The following is an 11,539-nucleotide window of genomic DNA, read 5'->3' as shown; positions in this document are numbered from 1 at the left end:
GATCTTGGGGACCTTTCAAACAAATGGATCATTACAAGAAAGTAGAAATTATTGGGTGCCATTTTGGGGATGCTACATGACGCCTTCTGATCTACAATGACTCTTGTCCCTTCGCCACATAAAAAACACTCAAATCCTCCCAAGGGCCCAAATGCCTTATTCCACCACAGCATTTTGTAAAAGTTGACAATATGTAATCACCATCAGGACCAAATATAAAGGAAGCTCCATGGATGTATTGTCTTAATTAGAGGTTCTCAAGTCCAGTTTCTCTCAACCTATGAAACTAAGGAGACAAGTAATGGTTACTCTATAAACCTAGCATACAATGTTGGTACTGGTAAGAGATATTGCTATAAACATTCTGGTTCAACAGATGCAAAGGAATTACTTATCCATTGGAATTCTGAAGTCCAGCCAGGGAAATTTAGAAATTTCTTTGGTTAAATTACAAAATCTGGGAATAATTAGCCTAATTAGTCTCGGTTCCTTAGCTCTCACCTCTGGACTTTTGGTGCCACGGTCTGAATCATCCTTTCTTCTCATGAAATGTGGGACATATTTGCAACTTAGCAGGTTTCTTAGCTTGTTTTCTTCTAATAGAATTTTGATAACTCATAGGCCCCTTTCAATTTTTTTCAGTCACTGTGTCTTTCAATTCAAGGTAGTGATCTCTCTCTCTCTCTTTCTGTGTGTGTGTGTTTGTGTATATATGTGTGTGTGTGTGTGTGTGTGTGTGTATACATGTACACATATATACATAAATGAACTTTGTGGATCTTCTATGAATCTTATTGAATTCCACTATATTAGAGATAAAAACACATCCTTAAGTCTTTTAGATATAAGTCTTTCCCTACCTTGGGCTTCTATGAGATGGCTCAGAGATGGCACACTTAAGGTTCCTAAAAGCCTTGTTGTTGATAGAGGAGGTGGAGCACTTTTAATCTCTTTTGAAAGTCTTTTGTGTGAATATACTCTGAGATACCACTTTATATCTTTCTGAGGTTTTTCTATTTTTTTTCAGATTTTATAGTCAAATCCTAGACTTCATCTTTAAATCATGTTTTCACAGCAATGCCATGGATTTGATCATCCTTGGAAACCATTTCTTAATTTTGCCAACTTTTCCCATTATGGGAGGCTAAGAGATTTCAAAGCCATCAAATCCTGGATCTTTCAACATTAATAATTTAGTTTGTTTCTTGCCTCTCATGCCTTACTCTAATCTTCAAGGAGAAACCAGGTAGAACTTTAAACATTTCACTTAGAAAAAATCTGTTGTTAGATAACCCAGAATATTAGGCACATTTTGTACTTTTCAAATTACTATAGGCAATAGCATTACTAAACATCTGCCCTACATAACAAGAATATTCCTTTCTACAACTTCCAATAATATTTTTCTCACTCACCTGGAATCTCTAAACTGTAATCTTATCAAAGATCTCCAAAACATATTAAGATTTGAATGATATTTTGTTCAAAACTGATTGCTCATTTCCAAAGCCACCTTAACATCTTGTGTTTTTATTTGGCAACAATATATTCCCAGGCACCAAAAATCCACTGATATAGTTTGACTCTGCGTCCCCACCCAAATCTCATGTCGATTGTGATCCTAAGTGTTGGAGGAGGGACCTGGTAGGTGATTCAAGAGGCAGACTTCCCCCTTGCTGTTCTCCTGATGGTAAATGAGTTCTCAGAAAATATGGTGGTTTAAAGTGTGTACACTTCCCCTTTTACTCTGTCTCTCCTGCCAGCCATGAGAAGACATTCCTGCTTCCTCTTCACCTTTCTGCCATGATTGAAAGTTTCCTGAGGCCTCCTTAGACCTGCCTCCTGTACACCCTGTGAACTGTATGTCAATTAAACCTCTTTTCTTCATAAATCACCAAGTCTCAAGGTAGTTCTTGATAGAAGTGTGAGAACTGACTAATACATTTGCATTAATTATTCATTGACAACTAAAAAGTATCCCCAAAACTTCGCAGTTTGAAACAATAAACACTGATTACCTCATGGTTTCTATGCATCAGAAATCCAGGAGCAGCTTAGCTCCAAGTTTAGAGTCTCCCATGAGGTTGCAACCAGCCTTCCTGAGCTACAGTAATCTCAAGGCTTAAATAATGTCAAACTTCTGCATCCAAGCTCACTCACAAGGTTGCTGGCACCTCTTGTTCCTTGAAGGCTGTTGGCCAGAAGCTTAGGTTCCTCATCCCAAAGGTCCCTTCACAGGGTTATTCAAATATGGCCACTTCCTCCCGAATGAGAGACCTAATGTAGGTGGAAAAAGACAGAGAGAGAGAATCCAGCCTGTTAAGACTGAACCTCAAGTATTATGTATTCTCATTCCTACCACATGCTATTCATCACGCAGACCAAGCCAGGTAAAGTATGGGAGGAGACTCTACAATGATGTGAATACCAGAGAATGGGATCATTGGGGGTTCCATGTATGGCTGACTACCACAATCACTGGGAGTAAAATTCAAAAGATAGAGGTGGGACAATAAGAGTGTCTGGTAAGGAATCATGCAAGAGAGGCAAGCTGAAGGTTACTTTTTGAATGGTTTGCGACAGCTTACTCAAATGTGATATGTGTTGCCTCCATAACTGAAAGACTCAGTACATTTTAAATCACTTAATTGCAGTACAAGTTGCCCTAAGTTGTCATTTGCTTTGGAGAGGATATCTCAACATTCTGCAGAACACAAGATCAGAAGAATTCTTTTCTGATGTTAAGAATACTTGTATTTTTATAGGATTTATTTAAGACATCATCTCTGACACATCAGTTTCTCACTAAGAAATTGAGGACACTTGCCCAGTGTCTTAAATATCTCTAGTTCTCTGATAGTAAATTATACCAACATTTGGATGCCCTGAATTTTTATCATCTTTTTGCAAGCTCTCCCAGGCATTCAGAAGATCCCAGTTCTTGTAATCACCACCACTTCCATGACAGTTTTGTGAAACCCCCACCTCAGTCCTCCAGGCATTTGATTCAGTGAGCACTTCATTATAATCATGCACAAAGGATTATTTAGTTAGCCATGTTACTATACACCACGGATTACTGAATACAATTTCTATTTTAAAGATGCTTAGCCCTGTCTTCACGGCCAAGTGTATGATTAGATACCCATATTTGAAGGTCTAGTTCAGAGAACATTATTACCAAGAGTCTGAATCCATTCGAGAAAAACACAATCTTTTCTAGGGATTTCAAAACATAACATTTAGTACAGAAAAATTATTTTTACAATTGTTAAACAATTGATGAAAAGGCAAAAACCCCATAAAACCTTAATATACCACAGTAGTGGTTACTGCAGAAAAGAACTACTATCTCTAAAGCTGAGGGATGCTGGGATTAATACAATGTGGAAGGATGTAGACAGATATCACAGATCTAGGAAAAAAAAATGTTAATTATCTTACATTGAGAGATCTTTTAAATTCCCTTACTAACTCTAATTGGTTTTGATAGATCTTTTTGGATTTGGATGTTCATACAATTATATTATCTTAAAACATGAAAGTGTTATCCTATCTTCACTAATGTTCTTTTTTTCCTGTCTTACTCAATTGTCTAGAACAACCTTTCCACAGAAGTGGAAATAATGAACATTCTTCTCTTGAGTTGAAATTTAAAACAAAGCTTCTATTATTTCTTTTCTCTTTTTTTGTTGTTTTTTCATTTTTTTTTTTTTTTTTTTTTGAGACAGAGTCTCACTCTGTCTCCAGGCTGGAGTGCAGTGGTGCGATCTCGGCTCACTGAAACCTCCAACTCCCTGGTTCAAGCCATTCTCCTGCCTCAGCCTCCTGAGCAGCTGGTATCACAAGCACACACCACCACGCCCAGCTAATTTTTGTATTTTTAGTAGAGACGGAGTTTTGCCATGTTGGCCAGGATGGTCTCAATCTCCCGACTTTGTGATCCGCCCACCTCGGCCTCCCAAATTGCTGGGATTACAGGCAGGAGCCACTGCACCTAGCCGATTATTTTAACCTTAATTGTGATATTTACCTATAGATTTGGTAGGTAAAAGATTAAGACATTTCTATTTCTATTTTTCTGGGAGCTTTTGTTTTCTTCTGTTTTGTTTTATTATGAACAGGTGCATGAAAGTTAATTGTATGCATCAATTAACTGGGCCACGGGGTGCCCAGATATTCAGTCAAACATTATTATGGATGTTTTTATAAGGGTGTTTTTGGATGAGATTAACAACTAAAGTAAAGTAAGTAAAGTAGATTGCCCTTGCTAATGCGGATGGGACGCGTCCATCAGTAAATGCCTGAGTCTAACAAAAGGCTACTTCTCTCCCAAGCAAAGGAAAATTCTTTCCTCTTTCTGCCTTTGAACTGGGACATTAGGTGTTTGCCTATAGACTGAAACTGGAACATCAGCTCCAGTCAAAACTGTTGACCTTCTGACTGGAAATACACCCCTGGCTCTCTAGTTCTTGGGCCTTCCAAATTAGACTAGAATTTCATCATTGGCTCCCCTGGGATCCAGCTTGCTAATTTACCCTGAAGTTCTCAGCATTTGTCAGCCTTTATAATCGCATGAGCTAATTCTTTAAAATAAATAAATACCTCTCTATGGACAGATATAGATACAGCTAAGCAGATATCCATCCCCTTGGTTCTGTTTCTCTGGAGAATTTTGACTAATACAAGATATGAATTTTAATAAATATCTTTATAAATTGAAATAAACATATGCTTTTCTCCCTTATTTTGCTAATATGGTAAATTCATTGATGAGTTTTAAATGATATATCCACTTTAAATTCCTAGAATAATATACAACTTGTTTCATATATTGTTGAAATTTATGTGAAAACTTTGTTATTAGTATTGCTGTATTCTATATTCTGTTTATAAGTTGTTATCTAAAATAGCCAAGAATTACCTCCAGAAATTCTTCCTGAATTTTGTTTCTCTCAGATCCACAGGTTCAGGCTTGTTGTTATTTACTCTCCTTAGGATTTTTTCCTGGTGCTTAAACTGCATGACAACAAGTTTCAGGGGAAAACTTTTACCAACAAGGTATCCTTGAGCTTAAATATTCTATGTATCGAGAATGCCATAAGCAGGAAATACTGACTATTGAATCAAATATTTATCCTTTTCTTAATCAATCATATATGTTTCCATTTTCTTTATAGGGACTCTGTTTTCCTATTATGTTTGATAGCAGTAAAAACCACTCATGTAAGCAAAGTGTTATGTAATATAATCACGTAATGATATATTTGTCCAACACTAATACAATCTTTGATGCCGTCTTCATTTAGTCAACATAATATGAAAGTTGACATTTACATAAAATGGTCCAGATATAATTTTTATAGTTGTTAATCCACTAAGAAGTGAGCATTAAACTATATAACTTGCTTTAGTATTGTGCATATGATAGCAAATGTCCTGCCACAGCCCTCCGTGAGAAAAAAGTCACATTTATACCTACTGTATCCAAAAGTTTAAAAGAAGAGCAGCATACGAATGTATTTGTAGAAAAAAAAATAGCCCATAGCTATCACTTAATATGACCATTAGCAAACTCACTTACATTATCTAAAATGTATTTATCTTCACAGTTAACATGTTTGCTTTCACGCTCAAAGTATAATTTGAGAATTTGGGGGGGAAATTGCATTATATTTGTGTAAACTGCCCATTTATGAACATTTACCAAAATAAAAAAAAACTTGTATTAAAGGGATTAGCAACTATTCTTTTTTCCTTTGATTTTTATTTTCTACTAAAAGAAACCTACCAAATTACAGCTTACATCTTCAAAATCAATATTTAAAAAATAGTATATTCTAACTTTATCCTGGAAACCTTATTGAATATACTAAATATTCTGCGATGCATACTCAAACTTTCTAAATCCTTTTTTGTGCTCCTTAACATCTTTATTAAACTATACACATATGCACACACATACACACAGCTTTAAAAATACTCGACTAGAGCATTTAATTATGACTCATTATCTACAGTTAAAAATTAAAGTAAATCCTCTGTTACTTTTGCTATATTCTGTAAGTGTTGAGAATTTTGTTGTGTATTCCTAAACAGTAAGTTACATACACATGTAAGTTGGTGTAAAGCATTACGGTAAAAAATTATTGAATTTTTATTTGGAAATAAAGATAAACCTTGAGGGGAAACAAGTATCACTTAACAGGTTGGATTGGACCTTCAACACATGGTTGACTTCATATTCTGTGCTCGTAAGCCTTAATCATGACTGGCAAGACACAAGGAGAAAATGTAAGTTCTTATACTTAATCTCAACCAGCCATTTGGTTAAGGCAATCAAATTATTTCAATTATTTGAAAACTCCTCTAAAACCAGTTAGAGCCATGGGTTATCTGTTTTCTGCAGTAAAGTTATCTGGCATTATCAAGGAAGAATGTGTTTAAAGATGTAAATGTTTCAATCGATTTTGAACCCAGTTTTTCATTTCTCCCTGTACCCATCACTCTTGACTTGTAATTTTGCAGTTCTACAAGAAGTAGATAACTTTCTCAACTCTTGCTTTGGGGCTTGGACATGTGATTTTCTCTGACTCATAAAATGTTAACAGGTGAGACCCAAACAGGAACTTTAAGTATGCTTTTATTTTTGGAATACTCTATCGTGGCTCTGCTTTCAACAAAGACTGTCAGCCAAAGGGTCCAAAGAAGATGACATACATACAGGTCTCTAGATCCAAAGGTAGCTGATCAAGTTACCCCATTCTTGACACCCAAGTGGCCCAACTGATATCAACAGAGCTACCCCAGTCAAGTCACTTATTCGAAAGGATTGCTTACTGTTAGATATCATTAAGTTTATGAATATTTCTTTTATCAATACATAACTAATGCTTGAATAATATATGTGTATTATCTCAATATTATTATCCTGGTTGTTATATTGTACTATCATAGGGGGAAACTGGTTAAAAGATAATTGGAATTCCTCTATATTATTTCTTACAAAGGAAAATGAATAGAAAATTATCTCAATAAAATTTTTAATAAATAAATAACATGCACAATCATATTGGCATCAGTGGCAGAACTAGGGTGATGGGCATTTATTTGCAAAAATATTTACCATCTTCTTATTATCGTGCATAAAGAAAAATATAATTTATAATACCAAGTATAACTTAACTATACCAGATTCTGGACTTCGTAAGGAAGATAATTTTCTTATTTATTTTTGTTTGTCTGCAAATCTTCTAATGCCAAAGTTGCCCATACAGAATTAATTGTAATTATTTTGTAGATAGTGTTTTATACTGAACAGCTCTTATCATAGTAATTTTATGTTATCAGGTAAACTTCCTCATTATAAACTACTATTCTTCAGATCATCTCAAAAATTTTTACATTTTGCAAGATTTAAATTGAACTGAAATTTGACCTGGACAATCACAATAAACGTATACTAATACAAAAACTTTTGTATTACAATATTCTGGATCAAAAATTTAGTTTAAATGGTCTGAGATTTCATACTTACAGTATTTATAACTTTAAAGTTATTTTACTAAACATCAGTGTGAATAGATATTGTACTGTCAGTTGGAGGGTTATCATAATTTCATGCAATGACTAGTTATTGAACAACTGCAGTGCTGCTCTCAAGGATAAATAATTAATATTTCTAGCATTATATTTTATGACATAATAATTTGATAATGACTAACTTCCTGACTGTCTCTTTTACATCTTTGTTCCTGAGGCTATAGATCAAGGGGTTCAGCATGGGAATGACCACTGTGTAAAAGACAGAGGCCACCTTGACCATGAGCCATGAACTTTTGGAGTTAGGAACACAGTAGAGAAAAAGGATAGTCCCATGGAAAATGGTAATGGCGGTCAGGTGGGAGGCACACGTGGAGAACGCTTTCTTGCGCCTCCCAGTGGAAGGCGTCTTCATGACAGTGATAAAAATGAAAGCATAGGAAGTGAGAATGATCACCAGGCTGCTTATTTCATTGAATGTTGCAGAAACTAAAATGACCTTCTGGCTCATGTAGGGGTCAGAGCAGGACACAGCAACAATGGCAGCGTGCTCACAGACAAAGTTATTAATGAAGTTAGTCCTACAAAAAGATAAAGTCAACAGAAAGTATGTGTATGTTAAGGAACAAACTAAACTCCAAGAGTATGATGCAGCCACTAACAAGGAGCAAAGCCTCTGGGACATTGCAACCGTGTAAAGCAGAGGGTTACACACTGCCACAAATCTGTCATAGGCCATCGCTGCCAGCATGAATGTTTCTGTCACTACAAATATACAGGCAAAGAAGAATTGCATGATGCATCCTGTGAAGGAGATGGTTCTGTCTTCCACAACCAAGTTCTCCAGCAGTTTTGGTGTAATTGTGGTGGAATAACAGAAATCAACAAAGGACAAGTGGCTGAGGAAAAAGTACATGGGGGTGTGGAGTTTGGGGTTGATCCTGATGACCATGATCATGCCCAGATTCCCCATCACAGCGATTGTGTAGATGGTCAGGAAGACCAGGAACAGGGGCATCTGAAGGTCTGGATATTCTGAGAAGCCCAAGAGGATGAAGGTGACTCCAGCAGTCTGATTTTTTCGAATCCTGTGAAAAAAAAATAAGAAAGTTGATCCAGAGAAGTAGAAGCCAATATGTGCAATAAGAAACAGAAAGGAAGAAATATTGAGAGACTTAGTGGGTCTTTATTAAGAGTGTTGCTGAAAATTCTAGGTTTCCACTGTCAAATTGTTTCAAAAGGTAGAGTACTTATATAAAAATTACAAGGTGAATAGGATTATTTTGTGAATGGAATAATAAAAAACAAAATTAAGACAGGAAGAACAAAACAGGGTAGACCTTCCTATATTTCAGATAATAAGACAGCAGGCTTCATGAGGAGAGCCACTCTAAGTTTGCATGAATCTGAGATAAGTGCAAATATTTCTGTTGGAGGAAATATATACTTTTCTACAGTTTCATTCCTGCTGTACCTCTAAAGCTTTGAGACAGTTAACTTACAACTCTTAACAAATTGTAAAATGTTAACATTCCTGTAAAATGGTAAATTTAACAGTTTATTGGTGGTTTTATTTTTAACACCTTTCTCATTCCTTATAATCCAATACTTTCAACACATTCTGGAGCTGTGTTACACTAATATGCTAATCTTTCTCATGCATGTTGAACTCAACTTGAAAAAATTTTCATGTTATTTTTAATGATGTATTATATCACTTATGAGAAGATTATTGCAACAAAATATGTATGTTTCTGTAGTGATAAAATAGTTGAAGTAATTTTAAATGAAAAGTTTTTCATTTTCTGATGTGGCAAATCTCAGAAGACAGGTAGGTGACAAACAATAATAAACATGAAAGTACTGAGTACTGCAAATAAATATTAGTTTTTAGGAAAAATGCATTCTGTCCTTTTGATTTAAGTTTAAAGCTTTGCCAAGAATAAGTGTCAGGAAGACCCATCTCAAACAGGACACCATAGTATTCTTTCAATATGCCTTGATGCCACTAGGCATTTCCTCAATGGTAAAATGTGATAATATATTCATGATATAAAATTTAAATCAGTAGAATGGAAGCAGAAAGATTGCTAATGAATGTAGTGGTTATAAGACACGGTATAAAGCATATTAGATATTCACTTTTATATTTATTAGAATTATAGCTAATTAGTGTGGTTTCAGAAACCTTAAGTAGTTATTGAAATGAGGCCTATATAGGACAGCTATCAACATGTGGACACATTTGTGAATACAATGCAGAGAATCAGTTTCCTGAACCCACACAATGGAAGTACTTTAGAATTTTATTTGTGGCTTTAGTCTAAGTCATAACTATATTTTCCCCATTCTCCTTTATGTTTTTCCATTACACAATAGCTTTCTCTAGTTCCCACAAGCTTGTGCCTGTAGGAAAGATATCTTCCAAAAGGACCAATTACTCAGCAATTTCCCTGAAACAATTATTTATAAAAATCTTAACACTATAAAACTAGATTATGACTGTATTTCCCAGTCACTATCCTCAATTTGAAATATCCTTTGCAACATCGCAAGAATAATTTTCTGTAATCACTTTAACCTGAGAGCCAATGACTTTAACAATTCCAAGTGTTTTTTATTGATGAATGCATGAAAACTGCATTGTGCAGCCTGGATTTTCCCAAACTGCTTAGATCTAGATATTCAATCTCATTACCACTAACACATTCTTCTCAAAGTCATGGTAGATGTATCAAGTTGTTATAGAGCACATGCTCATTTACATAAAGTTTGCTTTCTATCTATTCTCACTTTCATAATGCTTTATTTTACCATCTACTGTTATAAAGATTACTCATTGTTTCTTCTCCTCTGTATATATTGCAAACATTAGTGCTTACAACTCACAGTTACCATAAACCATATCCTATCATTTACAGATTTGGTTATTAGTCTCACTTATCTCCTCAGAAAGTATAGAAAGCTTAAAGATAAGGCCAATTTTGCTTTATTCTTCTTTATCTGCCAAAGTATTGATCTCATTGCTGAGTACATGGTGGGAGCCGAATGAGAAAATCAGAATTGACATCATTTGAAAGGGAGAAGCAATCGGGATATAACAACATAGGTCCTCTGCTTGTTGAATGAACTAAGTGGATTTGAGGGCACTTCAACCTACACGTGTGTTTGTCTCGTAGTAAGATTACCAGAACTCAGTATTTTCCTTCTGAAATAAAATTTTTAAAAAACTAAATCAACTCACCTAAATACAGAGGCATCTGAGTGATTCATTTACTGAAGGATCTTTTGCTGAAATTAACGAACTCCAATAATGCTCCCGCTTAGCACTTAATTAATAGAAACAAACCTGAAAACAACAGTAGAAGTGTCGAGAGTATATTTCCTTGAAGATTTTAAATGTTACTTTTTTACCCAACCTTTAAGAAAACTCATAGATAGCAGAGATAAGGTCACATCTAGAAACTAAGTCCTAGCACCAAACTGTGTCACAAATATATGCCCCCAAGGCCTTGGGGACCTCGTGACTAGAGAATATCACTGAAGTATTGCCTTGGAGGCTACCATTTGAGCAATTAGATATAACATTGTCCCATGTGATATCTTGTTTGTATAGTGCCTTTCTAAAGCCCCTGACGTTTGTCTTACCAACTTCACTTAATTAATCTTAATAGTGAATATATCTTGACTTTACATAGGTGTAAAATACAAACGTGAAAGGGAAAAATCAGCTATAAAACAATAGTCCAGAGATAGTTATCATTACCTCATGTTGAATTTATTTTCTCTTTTTATGAAGATATATTTATGTTATTATATGTTGAAATACAGAGCTGCCTAAATAATGCTACATCTTTTATTTATCCTTTGTTAGCAATACAAACTTCATTTGGTAGTCACACCATTGTTTTTTTTTTAATAGAAAACAATTTCTGTTTGCCTTTTTAAAATATGGCTAAATGATCTTCAGATGTTTATGCTGACTATTGAATCTGGA

At 35.0% G+C, this 11,539-nt stretch overlaps 1 protein-coding gene across 1 annotated transcript; it reads right to left on the bottom strand.

The window, feature by feature from the left end:
• Positions 1-5,219: 5,219 nt before the first annotated feature.
• On the bottom strand, positions 5,220-11,064 carry OR5D3 (olfactory receptor family 5 subfamily D member 3). The gene is made up of 2 exons (XM_055354958.2): positions 10,787-11,064; positions 5,220-8,630 (listed from the first exon to the last, which is right to left on the bottom strand). Exons 1-2 carry the CDS (start codon positions 10,813-10,815, stop codon positions 7,688-7,690), a joined length of 972 nt encoding a protein of 323 aa, XP_055210933.2. The 5' UTR covers positions 10,816-11,064; the 3' UTR covers positions 5,220-7,687.
• Between the last annotated feature and the right edge of the window lie 475 nt (positions 11,065-11,539).

This window comes from Gorilla gorilla, chromosome 9, assembly GCF_029281585.2.
Source record: "Gorilla gorilla gorilla isolate KB3781 chromosome 9, NHGRI_mGorGor1-v2.1_pri, whole genome shotgun sequence".
Lineage (NCBI taxonomy): Eukaryota > Metazoa > Chordata > Mammalia > Primates > Hominidae > Gorilla > Gorilla gorilla.
The sequence above is the reverse complement of the archived record's forward strand: the minus strand, read 5'-3'. Positions and strand labels throughout refer to the sequence as shown.

What these genes read in the sequence shown, in the direction of transcription:
- OR5D3 (XM_055354958.2), bottom strand. Translation starts at nt 10,815, where the DNA reads ATGAATCACTCAGATGCCTCTGTATTTAG. An exon ending in TCAGATGCCTCTGTATTTAG is followed by an intron (nt 8,631 to 10,786) that starts GTGAGTTGATTT and finishes TTTTTTTCACAG; the next exon opens with GATTCGAAAAAATCAGACTG.